This window comes from Coenobita brevimanus, chromosome 26, assembly GCF_032717465.1.
Source record: "Coenobita brevimanus isolate Jiangsu-jjx chromosome 26, ASM3271746v2, whole genome shotgun sequence".
Lineage (NCBI taxonomy): Eukaryota > Metazoa > Arthropoda > Malacostraca > Decapoda > Coenobitidae > Coenobita > Coenobita brevimanus.
This window is the reverse complement of record NC_136979.1, coordinates 10,653,167-10,676,977: the sequence shown is the minus strand read 5'-3', so window position 1 is coordinate 10,676,977 and position 23,811 is coordinate 10,653,167. Positions and strand designations below refer to the sequence as shown.

At 41.2% G+C, this 23,811-nt stretch overlaps 1 protein-coding gene across 1 annotated transcript in view; it reads left to right on the top strand.

Annotated features, from left to right (window-relative positions):
• Nucleotides 1-23,811, top strand: part of LOC145393964 (uncharacterized) — a 337,089-nt gene that overhangs the window by 102,099 nt on the left and 211,179 nt on the right. The window contains exons 5-6 of the mRNA XM_080267940.1: nucleotides 4,483-4,579; nucleotides 21,550-21,730. Of these exons, the coding sequence (XP_080124066.1) occupies nucleotides 4,483-4,579; nucleotides 21,550-21,730 (278 nt within the window). The remainder of the gene's footprint in view (nucleotides 1-4,482; nucleotides 4,580-21,549; nucleotides 21,731-23,811) is intronic.

The following is a 23,811-nucleotide window of genomic DNA, read 5'->3' as shown; positions in this document are numbered from 1 at the left end:
CAACAATGGATGGGAGTACAGATGAGATTAGGAGTGCTGACTAATGTTGGACATTGGCAGTACTGATAGATGAAACAAGCCACCACTTGGAAGCCCGGGTGAATTCAAAATAACACAGAATCACAAAAGCGACGCCCCGCGGTATGATCCCATGCTCCCAAGCGTCACGAAAGTGACGCCCCGCAGTTAAGGGGTTAAGTGAAGATGAAGGGGAGCTGCAAGGCTTGATGGATGAGTTTGGGAGAATGTGTAAGAAACAGAATCTAAAAGTGAATGTGGGGAAGAGTAAAGCTATTGTCTTCGAGAGAAATGAAGTCAGTGAATGTACAGTGAGGTTGGATGAGGAGGAAATGGAAAATGTGAGTGCATTTAGGTACTTGGGTAGTGTGATAAGTAAGGATGGAAGTTTGGAGGGTGAAGTGCTTGACAGCGTACAACAAGGAGGAAAGGTTGCTGGTTCTTTTAAAGCAGTGATAAGAAACAGGGAAGTGAGCATGGAAGTGAAAAAGTTACTGCATGACAGTATTGTGATACCAACTCTAATGTATGGAAGTGAAGCTCGGACATTGTTGGAGGGACACAATTTAAGAGTGAGGGCAATGGAAATGATTTATTTGAGAGGGGCATGTGGAGTCACATGGAGAGACTGACTGACAAATGAGGAAGTGAAGATGCATTGTGGTGTGGATGTGGATGTGATTGGAAGTGTTAGGAGAAACACACTGAGGTGGTTTTGCCATGTGGAGAGGATGGAGAGCGAGAGAATGACGAGGAGAGTGTGCTGTATATGAGTGAGATGGAGGGGGGGAGGGAGGGGGAGGCCAAGAATGAGATGGAGGGATGATGTGAAGAGGTATATACAGTACATGAGAGAGGGGGGTGTGAGCTGGGAGCACGGCAGTGAAATGGCAGAGGACAGGGTGACATGGAGGCAGTATGTTTGTGGCCATCCTTTGTGGGATTGGAGTGTCTGGCAATAGATAGATAGACTGAGTACTGTTTTATATGTACTGTATCAATATTGTATTGTTTTTTTTTGCTCGATTTTAATCTTTTACTTATGGTTAATATTATAGGAAGGTTTTTAGGATTGAGGGTCTAGATGGATACCTTAGGATGGTGACATATTATCCAGCTCACCCAAACGGATATCCGATTTTGTTTACCGACTCAATATCCAGCAATTTGCAATATTCGGTGGGGGGGGGGGCTGAATTATGTCAGATATTTAGCCTCACCATGCTGGGTTGTTTATAGTGCCATTGTTTTCTCATTACAGGAATTTTTTCAAAAATAGCCTGTTTTCAAACCTTAGTATCTCGGACACTATAGCAATTAGGGAAACAAATTAAGACCATATAACTCATTAACTCTTCTTCTTGTGAATGAACATATTCCCAGGTCTGTAGGTAGTTGCGTCGATGAGTAATGATGTGAGGAAGAGGAGTAATTTTTGCCACAAGAACAGGATGTATTCGTAAGTCTGCCCAGCCCCGTCTACGGCTTTGCTCTAAACGTGATAACTTTTCCATTACTAGATAAACTGGACACAGTGGTGTCCAAGGCATGCCCAATGGCACTATCACTGAGTCCTTTCCTAGCATCCTTGGAAAGAGGCTTGTCAGGGGTGGATGAGACAAAGGTCCACGTGAGGCGGGACCGGAATCAGACGGGAAAGGTTAAGAAAAGATAGTCTTTCACGTGGCAGAGACACAGAGATGACTGAGGTATGGTTGGCTTGGCTGGTGGGAGTCCCTCCCTAGCTTTTGGTAATGAGATAAAGTGGTGGCCACTTCAGACTGTGGCGTGAAAACAAGTTGGTTCTGACTGACACCCGGAACTGCCCGGCTGCTGATTTCTTGACAGTTCTGACTGACACCCAGTGGTTAGGAGCTAAGAGACTATTGTGGTACAGGTACAACACCAATTTTCTGATATTAGATGGACCAGCACCTCTTTTATTCCTGACAGGATTATGAGAGGGCCGATGAAGTTCCTGCTGCAGCCGGACTAGTTTACCAGGGTGTCACAGATAGTGCTAGTTTACTGGGCGTCTGCAGATAGCATTGAATGTAGTAGGTGATCATTTGCATTGCATACCTGCTTGTCTTGGTGGTGATCCCTGTGATTATTATGTAATTTTACTAACATTTAACCTTAGCTATGACTTCTGAGAAAGATGCATGTGTCATTGGTGGTGTCACACATAAATGCCAGTCTATTCCAATGTAGTCAGACCTCCTTGTCCATGGTTAATTGGTTTGCCAAGCTGCCACAATGATGAACCCCCTCAATAACCAAATAAAGCAAGTGGGAATAAATGGTAATTGAGTCAGAGTCCACAATTTTACATCAAACTTTTTTACCTAATACCTGAATAATAACCTCTATATATACTGGAAGGACCAAACCAGCAATATTTACATCGGTTCTGCTACTGTCTATCATGATCCAGACGATGATGACAACTCCTTTCTGTCATATTCCTCCTAGCTAACTTAGTGAGCCAACATTGTGATTGATGTATTTTGTCTGTGAATATGAAATTCTCTCAGTTAATCATTCTTAGCCATCATTTTCTCTTCTTTCAAATACCACACTTCTCATCATATTTTTCAGTCTTTTAGTTTGCCCTTAAATAGTATATCACCACTTCACTTTATTCTAAATTACTACCACAGTCATATCAGAATGTTGATGTCAGGACGCTAAAACATCATAACACTACATAATAGCTAGTAATATACATATGTAATTTAGAAGTTAGATGAAAGTCATGGCTAGGGCTGGAGGAAGTGGCGTTCGCACATTCTCATGCAAGAATGCCATAGACAGCAACGTGTGTTGACTGATCAGAAAATCCCCAGGCTCGGGAAAGTTCCACACAAGTGTGCCCTACAAGTGACACAACCACTCTTAGACAGGAGAGAAAAAGTTAGAAAGCAGGAGGAGTTAGGAGAGAGAAGAGAGAAGGTTTTAGGAGAGAGGGAGAGGCACGGTGGGAAAGGCAGGCGCGTGGGTTAGCGAGTAGCTCTCATCTCATTATGCTCTGTGAGACTCAGTCACTATGTTACTCTTGAGATATTCCCTTCTGAAGAAAATGAACTACAATCAAACCCCAGATCATCTTTATCTTTCTCCTTTTGTCGACAACAAGTACAGCTAACATTTTCTTCTTTCGTAAAATCCCTACAAATCAACACACTGTTACAATACCTCATTGATGACTACAATATAATATATCTACAATTACGATATTATTTCCATTGCAGGTACAGTATCCACTGAGACAGTTTTTAAGTGAGTGTGGAGTGCATAAAGCGTTATTACACTTTGAGGTTGTTTGCATGCGGAAGCCAGTTTTTACGAGGCTTGCAATTACCATAGTAACCAATACATAGCTACCTAGTGACCTACTGCACTGTTTACTTGTACAGCATCTTCACATATACAGTATTTTCATGTCTGGTCACATTGGTGTATTAACATCTGTTGTTGCAGGGAGTTAGTGCGGTAAAACATTTTTATTATGCTGAAAACAAAAACAGTAAAGTAGGATAAGGTAGAACTGTTGAAAAAACTGGACCGTGGTGTTCCTTTGCGGAAGTTGTGTGACATACATGGTATTGGTTCATTAATTGCCTATGGTATAGAGATGCAAAGGGGAAAAATATTGAAACTCAGTGCAGACAGTGATTTGAAGATACAGATGAACATTAGAAAAACTATGAAAGATGGTAAGAGTATTGAACATAATTGAATGATGATGGAATGATTTCAGGGATGTCAGATGAAGTGGATTTGTCAGGAAGCACAATAATGAACCAGGCTCAGTTGTTCCATAAAGAATTTAAATTAGAACATGGATATGATTACACTGAAGGATAGTGGATCAGAGGTGTACAGTATAGCTGAAGCATTATACGTAACCGTCATTGATCCCTGTTGAATTATTATATGTAACATTTGTGTCCTTAGTTATTCCAGCAAAATGGTTCATCCAGCAAGGGTCTGGAACTAAGGGTGCCACAAAATTGGAGTTGTATCTGTTTTTATAAACATACAAAATAGAGATACAGATGTGGCTATTTTGGTGGGATGGGATTGAGGATTTCATAGGCTTGAGTGATGAGTAAATGAATGTACAACCCAGTTTACTGGTCACTTGATAGTTTTACTCATAACTTTTCATATTTTTAGATTATAAACACCCAAGACATTAACCCCTACAGTATGATGATGTAATTGTTTTATTCTTGCATCATCCTAAAAATGTTATACATCTTAATAAGGATATCTCCTGCCGAACTATTTAATGAACAACTAACTGAAGTAACATGTTTTAAAAATACGTCTTGCGATTAATAGGAAACAGGTAGTTGATGATGAGGTCACTGATAATATACTAGATTATATTGGCATACAAAGTAAAATGTGTTTATATGATGTGAAACTAACATTTTTCTATTTTCTGGACCACAGCACTTGTGAAGTTTCATGTGAAGACAACAATGGAGTGGAGAGAACAATGATGGAGAAGACAACCCGCTATGACCCCGACCAAGACTATATGGATAGGGTCAGTATATTCCACGTAATTTCTCAGTTATCATCATCATTGTCATTATCTGATCCTGTGTTGCCCCATGAGGAGCATATAGGATCAGTATATTCCACATAATTTCTCAATTATCATCATCATCGTCATCATCTAATCCTCTGTTGCCCCATGAGGAGTGTAGGAGCCCGGGACTAGGCAAGTTGGTCCTGGCATTGAAGATGAGAGTGACCAGCCGCACTCATTCCTGAGTGGCATTACATGAGCAATAAACCCTAACCACCCCTTGGATATAAACCTGCACTGACCCAATCCAATTGGGGCACCTTGATTACCCATTAAACCACCAGGTGCCATAATTTGGTTATTGAATATGGTTACCATCCAGCATAGTAAATGGTTTCCTGGTATACAGGAAACCATTTAGCTTGACTCTTAGAGTAGAGACACCTGTAGACAGAGGGATGTTGAAAAAATGAAAGAAAGAAAGACATAAGAGGAAGGAAAGAAAGAAAGATGAAAGAGAGGAAAGGGTAATCACCCTAAAGCAACACTACATTGAGTGAGTGGATGGTGAATGCCCCCACCTACCACACATTCTCAGTTATCATTTTAATAAATATATACTTTTTTTGGAGGTATCCTTTTTGGAGACACCATAGGAGGTGGTTTCAAGCTGGTGATGATACTACACAGGTATGCGTTGTTACTGGAGGAAATCATGCCTGACGCAGAGAGCTGAGGAGTGGGTGCATCACTTTTTTTTTCCGGTAGCAAATAATGCTTCATTGTGACATTCCAGTACTTTGGTTATTGATGTCTAGGTTACTCTTTGTAAACAGCACCCAGTACCTGATTCCTTCAGTTTGGGCTGAAAGGCCATGGTGAGAGCCCATGTTTGGCCATTCTCTTTCATGTACCATTTTTATGTTTATTACTGTTTTTCATGTTTGATGTAAAGTCATTACTTCTATAATGTCATTGTGGTCAGCACTGTGTGTGTGTGTGTGTGTGTGTGTGTATTTACCTATTTGTAGTATACAGGAATTGAGCGATGCTCGTGTTGTCCTGTCTCCATATCCACATTTATCTAGTCTAACTTTACACACATGAATGTTTTTCTCGTGCACCACCTTTTCATCTAAGTCGTTCCAAATTCAGTACTTATGTATTTACCCAATATACCTAATTGTGATACACACGAAATGTGCTATGCTCGTGGGTTCCCATCGCTGTTTCTCAGTAAGTCAAATTTAGCTTTAAACTCGTTTAAGTTTTTAGACTGGACGATCTCTTTGTCCAGGCTATTCCATAAGTTTATACTTCTGTAAGGAAAGCTATGTTTCTTGATATCCTTCAAGCAGCTTGACTTTTTCAATTTCATTCTGTGTCCTCTTGTTGCTCTCTTATCCCATAAAAACAGATCTTCTTTGTCAATTTTATCTACTCCCACCATGGTCCTGAACACTGCAATCATGTCTCCCCTCTTTCTTCTTTCCTCTAAGGAAGGCAAATCCAGCTTTTCCAGCCTCTCTCTTTATGACAGATCTGCCAGACTGGGGACCGTCTTGGTTGCTGTTCTTTGTATTCTCTCAATCTTGTTTATATCTTTCTTTTTGTGTGGGGACCAAACTACTGCTGCATATTCTAACCTGGGGTGGATCATGACCACTATCAATTTTTTCATCATCTCCTCATCCATATAATGAAATGCTACTCTTATGTTAGTCAAGAGTTTATACGTCTCTCTAACTATCTTGTTAATGTGCTTTTCAGGTGACAAAATATCTTGGACCAGCACTCCCAAATCTTTCTCTTCTCTCATTTTTGTGATTAAATCATTACCCAACAAATAATTCAGTGATGGCCTCCTGGTACTTTTACCCATTTCCAATACTTTACATTTCTTTACATTAAATTTCATTTCCCACATCCGGCTCCAATCATGTATCCTATCCAGATCCTCCTGCAGCATTTTACAATCCACCTCAACCTCTACCTTCCTCAAGCTCTTTACATCATCAGCAGACAGACTTGCATAACTGTTCACTCCATCTACCATATCATTTACATAAATCAGGAACATTACTGGCACCAACACTGAGCCTTCAGGGACTCCACTTGTCACTTCCCTCCATCCAGACATCTTATCCTTTATTACTGTCCTCATTTGTCTGTCTCTCAAAAAGTCTCTCATCCATTCCAGGAGTTTCCCCTTCTTTTCTCCTGTGTATTCTATTTTCCACATTAGTCTCTTATGAGGTACCTTGTCAAAGGCCTTCTCTAAGTCTAAGTACACACAATCCTCCCAACCATCTCTCTCCTGTACCACGTCAATCGCTCTTGAGTAAAAGCTCAACAAGTTAGAAACACATGACCTTCCACTTCTGAAACCAAACTGGGATTCAGCCAAAATATTCATCTCTTCTAGATATTTTATCCATCTGTCTTTCAGGATTCTCTCACATAATTTTGCGACCATGCAGGTTAGAGACACTGGTCTATAATTCAGGGGTTCTTCCCTGTTTCCTCCCTTATAAATTGGTACCACATTTGCCCTCTTCCATTCTTGTGGCACTTTCCCCTCTTCCAGAGAACACACGATTAAACTGTGGATTTTATCCGCCAGTTGTTCTCTGCATTCCTTCAGTACCCAATTAGAAATTCCGTCAGGTCCTGGGGTTTTCCTTACATCTTGGGTTTCCAGTAATTTATACACTTCCTGTACCTCCACTTTTATATCTTTTATCACCGGTACATTTCTAATCACTCCCTCCCCACCTACAAACTCTTTTTCATTAGTGTTGGGTCTGGTTAGTACTTGGATGGGTGACCGCCTGGAAACACCAGATGCTGTTGGCATCCCTACGTGTCAAGTGGGGTTGGTGGAGGATTAGTGCCCCTCCCTGTTAAGCAATTAACTCTAAGCCCTTGGCCACCCCGTTTGGGATACATGGTGTCTGGCAATGAATGAATGAAAATGAATAACCGATTGGAAACATTTGTTTATTATTTCAGCTTGCATTGCTGCATCTCTATAGACCTCTCCTTTTACTTTCAATTCGGTGATTCCTTCCTTTTGTTTCAGTTTGCCATTACAAATCTATAAAACAGTTTGGGTTCATCCCTGTGTGTGTGTGTGTGTGTGTGTGTGTTTTGTGCAGTCACACATTATGGAACCAGCAGAGCCTATGAGAAAAGGAAATTTTCTTGAAACCTTCCTCAAAGTCTTTTCTGATAACCCCCTGAAGCCTACCTTAACCATTTCTAGCTGGTCTGATGCCTTTCATGAACAGTGACACATATCGAGCCACCAAACAGTGTACAGAAAGAAGTATGATGATGTAAATCGAGTCATAAAAACTTAAAATTACTCTCAGGAGGTAAGTTTTCAAGGAGTTTGCATCATATTTTGGTGTGTCATAGATAGCCTTGCTCCCCATCAAGCAAACGAATTGGCAGTCCTCTAGCCCAGCATCTACCACAGTGTGGCTTGGGAGATGCTCAGTCTTCACTCAGCAGTCAGAGATTAAGGTTGTACTTAACTTCCTTGGTGGCAACAAATGGAAAAATTTAATGTTATCATCACTTTACCTCAATATTTATCAGTGATATACTGTAGTAAGTGATGTGGTGTGTGTTGTGTTTTTTGTGATTGCAACCATAGTATGAATATAAATCTAGTGAGTATATAAATCTGTTGCATCGTTTTGGCTGTTGCTGTTGGTGATCTTCAACCCTGCTACTGTGAAAATGTTTTGAAAGGGCAAGGGTTGAGGGATGATGTGATGCTAAGGGTGCTGCTTGAGAAAAAAGAAAAAGTGAGAGTGATAGTGAGTTTGAGGTCATAAGCCTGTTAGGCGGTGTCCAAAGTGAGACTGAGAGGATGATAAAGAGGAGTTTGATTCTCTCTCCAGGTCCCAGCCAGCCACTCCTTCCTTACCCCCTTACATCACCCTGACCACCACCACCACAACACCATTCAGTTAATATTCATCTTTCATCTGTCATTTAACCTCTAAAAGGTGGTTGACGTTCCGGAACATCCGTCAAAGAAAAGTTGGTCGACGTTCCAGAATGCGTTCCTATTCCGCGGGCCTATTGTATGCCAGGAGTGTGGTGTGGGTCTCTTTATCGATTGCTTCACGGAATACCACACACAGTAACATATTAGTGTGAACAGTTATGGTAATATGAACAGTCGTACATAATATTTACATACGTAAAATTATAACTGTAGAGACATAAGAAAAATTTTGTGTATCAGATTGAGCTGGTGAAGGTTTATATCCAAGGGGTGGTTGGGGTTTATTGCTTACATAATGCCACTCGGTGATGAGTGGGGCTGGTCACTCTCATCTTAAATGTCAGGACCAACTTGCCTAGCCCCAGGCTTCTTTGCTCCTCATGGTGCGATGTGTGATTGGATGATGATGACGATGATAGTGTGTAGTTTTCAAAGTGCACCTTGAAGACGCAGAACAGTGTACATAATGTAAAAATAGTGTATTTTAGTCTGCTGTTCAAAATATAAAACAAGAATCTCTGCCTGCCTGCTCTTAGTCACATGCCATTAAGACTGGCCTTGATGCACCACCACCCAGCCCATGTGCAATTTGAAGTGAGTAACATCAATTCCCCCCCCCCCCCACCAATTCTGAGGGGGGGCATGGTGGCTCAGTAATAGAGCATCGGAGTCATGATCGGGGGATTGCGAGTTCGAGCCTCGCCCGGTACTACCGTGCTGGGAGTGGTAGCGCGCTCCTGTAACTAAGCGGCGCTACATGGCCATAGTTGGCTAGCTTGGGGATTAAATCCCTTCACCTATTCTGATCCATTTATGCATGTTTTGCCTGATTTCATAACACTTTTTTCCAAAATAACCCACCCCTCATGGGTTTAAAATTGGAAAGTAGCCTGCTGTTTAAGGGTTAAGTACAAATTTTTATACGTATGTGTTTGTGTGTGTGTGTGTGTTTATTTGCCTAGTTATAGTATACAGGATTTGAGCCAGGCTCATGTTCTTCTGTCTCCATATTTTAATTTATCCACTCTACTTTTAAACTCACAGATGTTCTTTGCCTGCACCACCTCTTCCAAACTGTTCCAAATGTCTGTACTTTTATTTGGGAAACAAAGTTTTTGCAAGTTGTTTAAGCATCTACTCTTCTTCAGTTTATGTTCATGTCCTCTTGTCCTTTCATCATCATCCATGGACAGATCTTCTCTATCCACCTTTTCCAGCTTTCTAACTCCATTAAAGATTCTAATGAAATCTCCTCTCTCTTTTCTCTCACTGTCTCTTCATTAGACAGTTTTCTTAAACATGGTAGCATCCTAGTTGCCATCCTCTATATCTTTTCCAGTTTTCTTAAATGCTTCTTCAGATACAGTGACCATGTCACTACTACATATACTGTACTCAGTTCTGTCTCATCATGGACACAGTTATCTCTCTCATCATTTCCTCATCCAGATAGCTGAAAGCCACTCTCATATTGGTCACCAGTCTATATACCCCTCCAATGACCATATTTCTGGTGATAGAATATCTTGTATGGTCACTCCAAGATCCTTTTCTTCTCATGCTTTTGCTGATCCTCTCTCTCTCTTCCCATTTTATACTCATAACTAGGTCTGTTGCCATTTGTTCTCACCTCAAGGACATGGCATTTTTTTTTAATTAAACTTCATTTCCCAAGTCTGGCACCAACTGCACAACTAATCTAAATCATTTTCCAACTCCTCACATTTGTAGGCATTCTGGACTCACTTCATAATTTTGGATCATCAACAAACATATTCATTTAACTACTTTAGCCTATTGGCATGTCATTTACATACAGTATATAAACAGTATAATAGGAGCCAAAACTGAGCCATGTGGCACTCCATGAGTCACACTCTTCCATTTACAATACTTGTCTCTTATAACTCTTATTTGTTTTCCCACTAAGGAATTTTCACTCCATTTAATGGTATAATTTTGCTGGAGGTGGGGCTGGAACTAGCTCCATGGCAAGGTTAAGGAGTGATTGGAGGAAGTTTAAGGAGCTGTTGCTTCTAACATTGAGAGGGCTGTGTGTGTGTGTGTGTGTGTGTGTTTGTGTGTGTGTGTGTGTGTGTGTGTTTGTGTGTGTGTGTGTATTTACCTATTTGTATTTACCTATTTGTAGTATACAGGAATTGAGCAATGCTCGTGTTGTCCTGTCTCCATATCCACATTTATCAAGTCTACCTTTACACACATGAATGTTTTTCTCATGCACCACCTCTTTGTCTAAGTCGTTTCAAATATTTAAGAATATACCTAATTGTGATATACACGGAATGTACTATGCTCGTGGGTTTCCGTCGCTGTTTCTCAGTAAGTCGAATTTAACTTTAAACTCGTTTAAGTTTTTAGACTGGACGATCTCTTTGTCCAGGCTATTCCATAAGTCTATACTTCTGTAAGGAAAGCTATATTTCTTGATATCCTTCAAGCAGCTTGACTTTTTCAATTTCATTCCATGTCCTCTTGTTGCTCTCTTATCCCATACAAACAGATCTTCTTTGTCAATTTTATCTACTCCCACCATGGTCCTGAACACCGCAATCATGTCTCCCCTCTTTCTCCTTTCCTCTAACGAAGGCAAATCCAGTTTTTCCAGCCTCTCTCTGTATGACAGGTCTGTCAGACTGGGGACCATCTTGGTTGCTGTTCTTTGTATTCTCTCAATCTTGTTTATATCTTTCTTTTTGTGTGGGGACCACACTACCGCTGCATATTCTAACCTGGGGCGGATCATGGCCACTATCAATTTTTTCATCATTTCCTCATCCATATAATGAAATGCTACTCTTATGTTAGTCAAGAGCTTATAAGTCTCTCCAACTATCTTGTTAATGTGCTTTTCTGGTGACAAACTATCTTGGACCAGCACTCCCAAATCTTTCTCTTCTCTCCTTTTTGTGATTAATTCATTACCCAAAAAATAATTCAGTGATGGTCTCCTGGTACTTTTACCCATTTCCAATATTTTACATTTCTTTACATTAAATTTCATTTCCCACGTCCGGCTCCAATTGTGTATCCTATCCAAATCCTCCTGCAGTATTTTACAATCCTCCTCAACCTCTATCTTCCTCAAGATCTTTACATCATCAGCAAACAGACTCGCATAACTGTTCACTCCATCTACCATATCATTTACGTAAATCAGGAACATTACTGGCGCCAACACTGAGCCTTGAGGGACTCCACTTGTTACTTCCCTCCATCCAGACATCTTTTCCTTTATTACTGTCCTCATTTGTCTGTCTCTCAAAAAGTCTCTCATCCATTCCAGAAGTTTCCCCTTTAGTCCTCCTATATATTCTAGTTTCCACATTAGTCTCTTATGAGGTACCTTGTCAAAGGCCTTCTCTAAGTCTAAGTACACACAATCCACCCAACCATCTCTCTCCTGTACCACATCAATCGCTCTTGAGTAAAAGCTCAACAAGTTTGAAACACATGACCTTCCACTTCTGAATCCAAACTGACATTCAGCCAAAATATTCATCTCTTCCAGATATTTTATCCATCTGTCTTTCAGGATTCTCTCACACAATTTTGCGACCATGCTGGTTAGAGACACTGGTCTATAATTCAGGGGTTCTTCCCTGTTTCCTCCCTTGTAAATTGGTACCACATTTGCCCTCTTCCATTCTTTTGGCACTTTCCCCTCTTCCAGTGAGCATACAATTAAGCTGTGAATTTTATCCGCCAGTTGTTCTCTGCATTCCTTCAGTACCCAATTAGAAATTCCATCAGGTCCTGGGGCTTTCCTTACATCTTGAGTTTCCAGTAATTTATACACTTCCTGTACCTCCACTTTTATATCTTTCATCACCGGAACATTTCTAATCACTCCCTCCCCTTCCACAAGCTCCTTTTCTTTAGTGAAAACTGACTGGAAACGTTTGTTCATTATTTCTGCTTGCATTGCCGCATCCTTAAAGACCTCTCCATCTACTTTCAGCTTGGTGATTCCTTCCTTTTGTTTCAGTTTGCCATTAACAAATCTATAAAACAGTTTGGGTTCATCCTTGCATTTGTCAATTATACCTTTTTCAAAATTCCTTTCTTCTTCCCTACGTATTCTTGTGTATTCATTTCTTGTTCTTTTATATTCTTCCTTTGTTCTGTCGTTACCTCTCTTTCTCCAATTGTTCCACGCCTTATCTCTCTCTTTTTTGGCTATCATACACCTTCTATTAAACCACTCCTTTTTCCTGTTTTCTTTCCCTCTTACTCTTGGTACAAATTTTTCCACTCCCAAGTTAAAGAGGTCTAGAAAGATATCCCACTTCCTCTGTATCTCTCTTGTTTCTCTGAATTTTCTCCAATCCGCATTTTCAAAAAAGTTTCTCAATCCTGTAAAATTTGCTTTGCCAAAGTTGTATCTTCCCTGTCTATGAAGCTCGTCTCTTGGCTCGACGTTTCCTATTAACATCTGGAACTCATTGACCACGTGATCACTTTTTCCCAAAGGACAGAGATATTCCAATGATTCTATTACATCGGGTTCTTTGGTGAACAGTAAATCTAACCTTGCTGGTGTGTCCTCACCTCGAAACCGTGTCTCTTCTTTGACCCACTGCGTCATCACATTATTCATTATTATATTTAATAACATAGTACCCCACGAATCCTCGCCGCCTCCCGAGTACCATTCCTCCCAGTTCACCTCTTTACAATTAAAGTCACCCACCAAAATTATATTATTGCTTTTCTCAATTATTTCTTGCAAGTAGATAGCCATATCTGACAACATCTCATGGTATTCGTCATCCTTCCATGCTCTCGTCTTTGGGGGAACATACACTACCGCCATATCTCTCTTAACATTCTCTCCAGTTTCTAATTTCATATATATCACTTCAGCCCTGCCTTCTCCCATTTCCACAGTATCTACATTTATGTTGTTCTTCACTGCTATCATCACTCCTCCTCCCTTTTTTTCTTTCCTGTCTTTTCTCCACAGTTTGTATTTACCATCTCCCAAATGAACATCAATATCTTCTCTTAATTTGGTCTCTACAAGGCACATGACATCAGGTTCATGTTCTCTCAAGAAATCATTAATTTCGATCCTTGTCGATACGAAACCATCAACATTAGTATATATCACCTTCAAATTATTTTTGACATTATTAATACCCTCTTCTCTCCTACTCTCTGTCTGTACCACTTCTTCAACTTCTGATCTTTCACAACCATCCCCCCTAGTTTCCTTCACTTCTATTTCCTTACTTTCATATCCAATACTCTCCAAAAAAAAGTATTACGTTCTACCTCTGTCCTCTTATCATTTTTTTCCTTTACTTCTTCCTTTAATGATTTTAAAACTTCTCTTTCTTCTTCATTCAGATCTTTTCTTATTATAATATTTTCCATCCCCGCCTCTTTGCTTAATTTCCAGGTCACTTTAAGTATCTCATTTATTACACTTTCTGATGTAAACTTGACTCTCATTGGTCTTGTTTCCCCTTTCTTATAAGGCCCTATCCTCCTTACTTCCTCAATTTCTTTTACCCACTTGTCTCCTTCGGGGTCAATCTTGCCTAATATTCCTCTCACCATGGTCGTGTCTTTCTCGAGTCTTGCGAACCTAACCTTTTCTTCCTCTTCCCTGTTTCCAAATACTACCACACATCTGTTCCTTTCTACAGTTTCTCTCACTATTTTCTCTTTTTTCTTCAGTATTTTCACTACATTTTCTTCCATTTCTTTCTTGTTCATTTCCCTTTCTTCCTGGATGATCTCTCTTAAGCTGACCACTTCTTTCTGTTCTTCTTCTACGTGTGCCCACTTTGCCTTGTGTTCTTCTAGTACATTACTCACCTTCTCCGTTTTATTAGTACTCTCTTCAAGTTTCCTCCTCAGTTCAACATTCTCCCTCTTCAAATTCTTAATCTCTTCATTGGCTGTTTCGTTGGACTGGATTAGACTCTGTACGGTGGTTTCCGTATTTCCTGACACATCCTTTATCACTAGATTCTCTACTTTTTTTTTCGAGTTCACTAATCCTCATAATTAATGTTTTCACCAGGTCCATGACATTAGTATTAGCATCAAATCCTTGAAATTCCATTCCCTCATTGTTTACATTTTCGGCCATCTTTAACGTACCGGTAAAGTACCTGAACAGCTGTTACCGAATAAGCCACAAACATTCATGTATACTATTGCCAACAAATCTTTACATTTTTGGTAGTCTACCAACTTTCATTATTTTAAATTTAAAGAAAGACCCTAGGAGACAGGACAGACAAAATTCCTGAAACTACTCAAGGTTAGGAGCGATGCCTGGGACGACCTCTCTCTCTCCGGCTGCTCGTGTGTGTGTGTGCGTGTGCATGCACGCTAAGGATCATTATATGCAGCATGTGTTAGGAGTGTAATTCTGTATGGGCAGTAAAGGAAGAGAATATTTGTAGGCTCAAACATACAGAAATGACAGTGATTAGATGAATGTGTGATGCGTCCTTGAGTACGAGGCCTGTGAGGATTAGGATTGCGATGGAAAAGCTGAGAAGAAGAATGGGGCCTGAATGTTTTGATGTTTTGATCAGGAGGAGTAGATTGAAATGGTTTGGGTATGTTGAGAGGATGGGGATTTACAGTTTGGTGCAGAGGGTGAGAACATTGAGGGTAGGGTTACAAGAGGCAGACTAAAAAAGACCTGGGATGAGGTCATAGTGTGACCTCAAGGATAAGAGACTGAATAGGGAGGCTGCCAGAGTTCAAGCATTGTGGAGAGCCGTCATCAGTGACCAAGGCCGACGCACGAATCAGGTTGGAACCTTTATAAACGACACCTTCATTCATCATTCAGTCCTGTGTTTCCCCATGAGGGGCATAGTAGCCCAGGTCTAGGCAAGTTGTTCCTGGCATTTAAGATGAGAGTGACCAGCCCCATTCATCCCTGGGTGGCATTACATGAGCAGTAAACCTCAACCATCCCTTGGATATAAACCTGCACTGGCTCAATCTGATTGGAGTGCCTTAACCTGTTAACTGTCCTGTTTCGGCACTGGATGTTGTATAATTTTACCGGATATTGCTTTATTAGAGCTGAGCCAGCAGTGCTGGATACTGTACAGGCAAACCCCAATATGCGATACCCTAGGTTAGTGATGGGGGTAGAGGTTCCACCCAACCCCACCTAATGATGGCTGAGCCCTGGTTTAACGTTGGGTCCTCTGATGTTTCATCCAGGAGTGTTGAAAATTGAATTGCTCTTTTCCACGGCCAGCTGATCCCGCCCACCTGCCAGGATGCGCAGAAATGCTCATGCAGCTCCTGCACCCTTCCTGTACCCATCGTTCACCCTGAATGCACCCATATCGTTCTTTTCGCACCAGCTGTCTCAGAGTGAGGAACTCTCTTACGCTCGCCTACCCTGCATCGTGTTGCATCACCAGCATTATACAAGCCACTATCATAGTGCATCAAACTATGTCCCAGGAGTGCCGTGAGTAGGGCAGTGATACTAATCATTTGTGGAGTGTGATTTTATGTAAATTTTTGTCCTAAATAAGTGTGATCATGTCTGGTAAGGGCATTATAAGTGTTGGGGCTAGTGATTTATTTACAGGTGTTAGGCTTAGGTTAGCTTCTTTTACAACTGTTAGGCCATTTAGATTGGCTTTAAATATTTTTTTGGACTCATTTGGATGGGTTTAGGACTTGGTTGTGGGGGGGGAAACCCAAGGCTCAAAAACACATCCGTCAGCTTTGCATGTTAAATCGGCCCCAGTGTATGATACCCTGCCTAGCACTGGGTTTTACTTAACCATTTGCATCGTTAATCCAGGGTTTCCCTATATTGTGTTGAGCCCGATATTGTGACACTGGATAATTGATAGTGTATTGTACTCTCACGGAGGTTACCAGAGACACTTCACATAAAATCTAAGGCACAGTCAAGTGAAGTTAGTGTGAGGTCAATAGCCAAACAGTCTGTACTTGTAAAAGTGTTGGATCCCCTATGCTGAGGGCAGAGATTCCAGTCCTTTACCACTGACACCAGCAGGTCCTTTCATTGATTGGATATTACATCCCCCTCACAAAGAATGTTGTCCATTCAAATCCTTTAGGAGAATGAATATCCAGGTCAGCGGGCAAACCAGTCGAAGAAGGTCCTCTTGAACAGTAACATTTTGCCGCAGATAGATATTATACCCTGTGTATCTCCTCCCCCGGCGCAGATGAACTGCTGCTGTCTGGAGGGAAGACTGCAGGGAGAATGATGTGAAAAACACATCAGAATGGTAGAAGGTGACACAGATGCCCTGATGATCACCAGCAGGGTATGGGGGTGAAAATATATACAGTAAAAGTCCATTAATCCGAACACCGATAATCTGAAAATCTCAATAATCCGAATTTTTGAAGAAGGCTGACAAAAACTCCAAAAGTAAAAAAATCAAAATTAAAATATTCAAACTGGGTGCCAAATGCGCTGAAGTGCTGAGTGGTGTGGTCGTGGAAGTTTCATGGAAGGAAGCTTCTGTATACATTGATAAACTGGTGCATTTCATTGAACAAAGTAATCATTACAATGGGGCTGAGGTGATCAATTTCCATATCTTGCAAAACGAGTTCTGCAAGAAACGTGCGCAGGCTGTCAGGCAGGCTGATATCCATGACTGGCTGAAGTGCATGAGCAACCAGGCAGGTAAATCCACTGATGACGACCCAAGACCAGCTACCCACACTCCAAAGAAGGCACCTCAAGGAACCCAAGAAAAAGCAGATAGTCCTGAGCCGATGCTCGAGGACGATGAGTGAAAGTGACAAAGTGAACTCTACTGTACCATAGGTTTAAGGAATTTTCCACAGTAATACATATTAATTTTTTGTGTTTTTACAATATGTACATATTATTATTAACCCTGGACTTACTTTCTTTAATTGGATTTACCTGCCTACAACAGCTGTTTTCAACACTGCACATTACTGGTGAGTTAAACAGCCCATAACATCTCTTAATTTACCAGTTACAGTTTGTGTCTTCAGTAATACATTATTAAGTAAAAAATTTGTGTAATACATAATGTTAATATCTGCCATATTGTATCAAGAATGAATGAAAAGTGATCCATTTGGTAAAATTTCAGTTTAAACATGAAATTAAGTATCTTAGGGGTCTCACCCAAAAATCTGAAAAATCTGATAATCTTAATGATTCTCGGTCCACAGCCATTTGGATTAATGGACTTTTACTGTATCAACATATCCCCAGGATAGGGAAAATGTCTCATCCCCCAATAGTCTCCCACAGTCAAGCACAGACTAGATGGGCCTCAGTTAAAGGCAATTGAAGCTCTTTCCAGTTAATTCTTATGCCTCTGTAGTTCCACTGTTGGATTAGGATTTTTTAAAATTAGGCGTGGGGCTGGCATTTGGGGCAGCCCCATTTTTCATAAGGTAGAGGACTTTCTACTTGGCATTGCAGCTGGTGGGTGCTGATGGCAACCCAGAGGGTCCAACAGTTGGCTTTTTCTTGGTATCTAAAATAGGTGAAGAATCATTGTGCTGCTACCTCCTCTTCCTCTCATACCTAAATTAGCCGCTACCCCCTGTCAGGAAGTGACAATTCAGGGGTGAGTGATTGTGGTGCATCTGATCTTGTAGGCGTAGTTGCTGGCACAGGGACAGCCCTGACAGGGGCAATCACATTACTTGATGAGCCACAACCCCATCACTGGAGACAGCAACCCTCTCCCCTCAAAGGTTGGGATTGGAAAACACACAAGGTGGCAGTGTGTGTCCAGCTGTTGATGCCAGTGCCTGGTCCATTAATGCAGCCTTTAGGCCATTTTTGAGGGTGTGTGAGGGAGGAGCAGCAGTCCCTTTCTTGGGTGATCTCCCCATGAGGAAGCACTGCCTTGCCCAGTTATTGCTGCCAGATAGGCTCCCCTGACTGGGATGCATGTGGTGACTGAGTGCTTCAGGAAAAAAATGGAGCACTCTTGCACTGCAAGGCTTCCTGATGGTGTGAGAGAACCGAAGCAAAGGTGACCCTATCCATCTGTATGTCTATCTGTCTATTGCCAGACATCTCAGTCATGTAAAGGGTGGACCACAAACAAATTGCCTTCATGTCACTCTGTTCCCCGCCATTTCAATGCCCTCCTTCCAGCTCACACCCCACTCTCTCATATACCTGTCCACTCCATCCCTCCATCTCATCCTCAGCCTCCCCCTCCCTCTCCCCCCCCTCCACCTCACTCACATACACTCTCCTCATTAGTCTCTTGCTCTCCATCCTCTCCATATGGTCAAACCACCTCAGTGTATTTCTCATAACACTTTCTATCACATCCACATCCTTACCACAATGCTTCTTCATTTTCTCATTTGTCAGTCTGTCTCTCCATGTAGTTCCACAAACTCCTCTCAGATAACTCATTTCCACTGCTCTCACTCTTGGCTTGTGTCCTTCCAACAAGGTTCAAGCTCCACATCCCAACATTAGAGTTGGTATTGCAATATTATCATGCAGCGACTTTTTTTTTACTTCCATGCTCACTTCCCTAATAATTATCACTGCTTTCAGAGTGCCAGCAACCATTCTTCCTTGTTGCACTCTTTCAAGCACTTCATCCTCCAAACTCCCATCCTTACACCTCAAACTACCCAAGTACTTAATTGCACTCACATTTTCCATTTCCTCCTGATCCAGCCTCACTGTACATTCACTGACTTCATTTCTCTCGAAGACCATAACTTTACTCTTCCCCACATTCACCTTTGGATTCTGTTTCATACACACTTTCCCAAACTCATTGACCAAGCCTTCTAGCTCCCCTTCCTCTTCACTTAACAACACAATATCATTTGCAAACAACAGTACAGAGAGTTTCCACACACTGCCCTCTCTCATTAGGGCCACTCCAGCATCCACTGCTCTACCTTGTACCTCTTTTATAACCCCGTCCATATACAGATTGAACAACCATGGAGACTTGACATCCATGTTTCAGTCCAACAGTCAGATAGAAAAATTCACTCAGTTCACAATCCACACACACTGCAGCCTTAGCACTCTCATACATACTCTTCTCAGCATTCAATAACTTCCCATTTACTCCATATATTCTTAATATTTTCCACATTCCTTGTTTGTCCACTTTGTCATATACTTTCTCCAAATTCATGAAGGCTGCACTTCTTTCCCTTTGCTACTAAAGACCTAAGGATGAATATCTGATCTGTGCAACCTTTTCTATTCCCAAAGCCTCCCTGTTCTCCTCCAACTAATTCTTCTGTTATTTCCCTAATCTCTCAATAGGTATCCTACCATATACTTTTCCTGTCACACTAAGAGGCAAATACCCCTATGATTACCACACACTTCTTTTTCCCCTTTTCCTTTGTACAGGTGAATAATTATAATTGACTTCCAATCCTTTGGGACTCGACCTTCCTCCCAGGCCATTATCCACATCTTCCATATCCATTCTACTACTAACTCTTCCACATGCCTCAGCATTTCACCACACACTCCTTCAATTCTGGGGCTTTCCCCATTTTGGCTTTCTTAATTGCTTCCACTACTTCATTCTACTGATCTCTTCCTCCCATCTCACCTTCTTTCTTCTCCCAGCCATTCTTCAGCCACTTATACTCACATTACTTTCATTCTCTGTGTTTAACAGTTCCTAAAATTGTTCTCTCCATCTGGTCACTCTTTCTCCCTTCTCCTCTATCAATCTGCCATTTTTATCTTTCACTCCCCTTCTGACTTCTTTACCACCCTGTCTGACTCTCTTTACCTCTTTCCAGAGCATTTTCTTACATTCCCTTCACTCTGAACTCAAATTCCATCCAAATTTCTCATCCACTCTCATCTTACTCTCTCTTACAAACCTTTTCACTTTTCACTTCCTCTCTACATATAACTCTCACTACCATCTCTCAGTTTCCTTCATGACTCTGTTTCCCATCCACTCACTATATGCATTCTTTTGTGTCACAGCCTGTCTCACCTCTTCATTCCACCATGCTGTTCCTTGCACCCCGTTATATCCTCTTTTCACCCCAGACATCACCTGCGAATATCGTGCACACACCTTCCACATCCCCCATCTGCTTCAAATTGTATTTACCCAATTGCTCCTCCACTTCTCTCTTATATTCTGTCTTTTATCCATCGTCTTGCAACCTTTCCACCTTTGTTGTTGGACTGATTCCTCCTATCCTTCCCTCCTTCCATTCTTCCGTCTCACATGAACCTTGACTTTCACCACCACCAAGTGGTGGTCTGAAAGTCCACTCCCCCAACTTCTGTATGCCCTTGCATCCATTATATACCATCTCATTCACTTATCCACACACACACAAGTAGTCACTGCCTTCCGTTCATTCACATCACCACCCATCCTTCTCATCACTTGCCACATAGACTTGTGGATCATTTTGTGCCTAAAGAGAGTAATGGCCAGCGGTGGGCAGCGCAAACGAAAAAGGACCTTGCGCAAGCGCAATGCGCAATCCACAGTTCACTGCCTTGCACAAGCACGAGTGTGCAGTCTGACTAATATTTAGCTTGCACAATATCGCAGAGCGCAAGCGCGAACCATTTGCATATATTTGTGGGAATTACTGTAAAATATTGAGATATTTAAATAATTTGCATACTTACTTACTTTTATTTATTATTATTATTTTCTATTATTTGTAATTTGCACTACCAACTTAGATTTGAGTTGGGTAGAATCACAGATAACACATATCCAACTAGTCGAAGCCAACCCACACACCTAACATGCATAATGATGCACTGCACAACACATGCCACACTAAGATGCAGACATAACATCAATAGTGTTGGGAACCTATGGGACAGCCCCAGAGAGGCAGTTGCCTATGTACAATTAACAGGTCCACTCGATCAGACAGATTGGGGTTGAGCAATGACAACAACAACTGAGTTCTCCGTCTCTGCTTACAGTTACGTGAGAAAGAAGCAAAGGAAGCAGCAAGACAGGCAGAAGTAGGCCCAAACCATTTAACGAACCCTGCCTCTCTCACTCTCACTCATTCGGGAAGTCCAGCTGTCCCTCGTCCAACTCCAAGCCAACACCCAGCTGCTAGTCCTCTGCCTCAGCCTGCTCCCATACGTAAAATCTCCAGTAAGTTACAAAGGATTCTTTTTTTTCCCCACCTTTCATACTGTTCTACAAGAGAACTGTAATACCTGACTTGTCTTGGTATCCTTCCAATCTCAAGCCATTTTTTTCATGTTTTCTAGATCCATTTAATACACTTTCACCTTCATATTTCAACATTTAACCACACACTATCAGTACATTTTATTTACCCATTTTGACTTGTCAGTGCCTCAAATATTTCAGTCCTATTTTTTTCCCAGCCTGATTTTCATCAGTGCCTCAGACATTTCAGTTCTACTGATCCTTTCTCCTTGTCACTCTTAGCTATTCTCCATCCAGCTGTACAGTATGTACCGTAAAACGCCATAACTTCGCACGGCGTCCAAACTTCGGACATTTCGTAAAAAAATGTAATAATTCAAGTTTATTGGAAGAGAGTGCGATATTTGCAAAAAATAATGATGTGGGTAGGTAAGGTAATCCTCTAAGACTATTATGTATTAATCCTATTAAACTAGCTTGAATATGTGTGGGTGAAAAAAAATTCGTGAATCCATTGGAAAAAATAACTGAATTTTCTTACCCTGCAAAACTTTGTTCACACAGAACAAACAGTTTCAATTGTAAAAAAGTGAACAGTACGATTATATGTAGAAAAGTGCTGTAAGTACTGGAAAGTAAACTGTTTCAAATTATATGCATGGATAATCTTGCTATGCCTGCTTTAATGAATACTTCTTTATTTTGCTGAAAAAATTCCTAACTTCGGACAGACAAATTATTTGAGCCAAATAAAGTCCAAACTTCGGACAGACAATAATATTAATGGTAAAGTGATGCTAATTATATAAACAGAAAAACATGGCTAAAACAGCGAAATCTCCTATAAAGAAGAAAAGAGCCTACACAAGTAAAGTGTCCAAAAGTGCCCTGGAAAAGGCTAAAGATGACATAAATAACAAGAACATGAGTGTGCGCAAAGCAGCTGAAAAATATAAATTAAAAAAGAGCACATTACATGATTACCTGATACAAAAACATTGCAAACAAGTGGGACGTAATACTTCATTAAGCCATGATGAAGAGTTACTGGTGTGTCAGAGAATCCTCACATTGGCAGAATGGGGATTCCCACTCGACAATTTGGACTTGAGGATGTTAGTGAAAGCATATTTAGACAAACGAGGGGTTGTTGTGTCACGATTCAGTAACAATGTACCTGGTGTTAAATGGGCCCATTCCTTCTTCAAGCGCCACAAACAAACCCTTAGTAGACGATTGTCCCAGAATATAAAGACTGACAGAGCCAGAGTAACAAGAGCCATGCTAGCCGAGTTCTACAGTAACCTGAAAAAATCCCTAGAAGGTGTGCCTCCAGAGAACATAATAAATTTTGATGAGACCAATCTTACTGATGATCCAGGTAAAAAGAAAGTCATAGTGAGGCGGGGCACTAAATATCCAGAGAGAATCATGAACTCAACAAAATCCTCAATATCTATTATGTTCTCTGGAACTGCATTTGGTGTGTTACTCCCTCAATATGTGGTGTATAAAGCTATCCATCTTTACGATACATGGACTGAAGGGGGCCCTCCTGGAACACTATACAATAGGTCCCCCAGTGGATGGTTCGACTCGTGTTCATTCGATGACTGGTTCCACAAAATTATCCTCCCCTATGCTAAATGCAAGACAGGTAGATTTGTCATTATAGGAGACAACTTGGCAAGCCATGTATCACCCAGTGTTATTGAGTCATGTGAGAAACATAATATCTCCTTTCTTCTCTTACCACCTAACTCCACGCACTTGACACAACCTCTCGATGTTGCTGTGTTCCGGCCTCTAAAAGTGCACTGGCGTAAGATCCTCGAGAACTTCAAGAAAACTACTGTTGGTAGGCTGAGTGCTTCATTACCTAAAGACTGCTTCCCACCGAACTGGTGGATAAAGTTAAAGGGACCATTGCTGACAACCTACGTAGTGGGTTTAGGAAGTGCGGCATTTATCCTCTTGATCCACAGAAATCCATCTCAAGACTTCCAGAAGATTCAATCCAAGATACAGCTGATACTGGTACACCAGGACCATCTACCAGT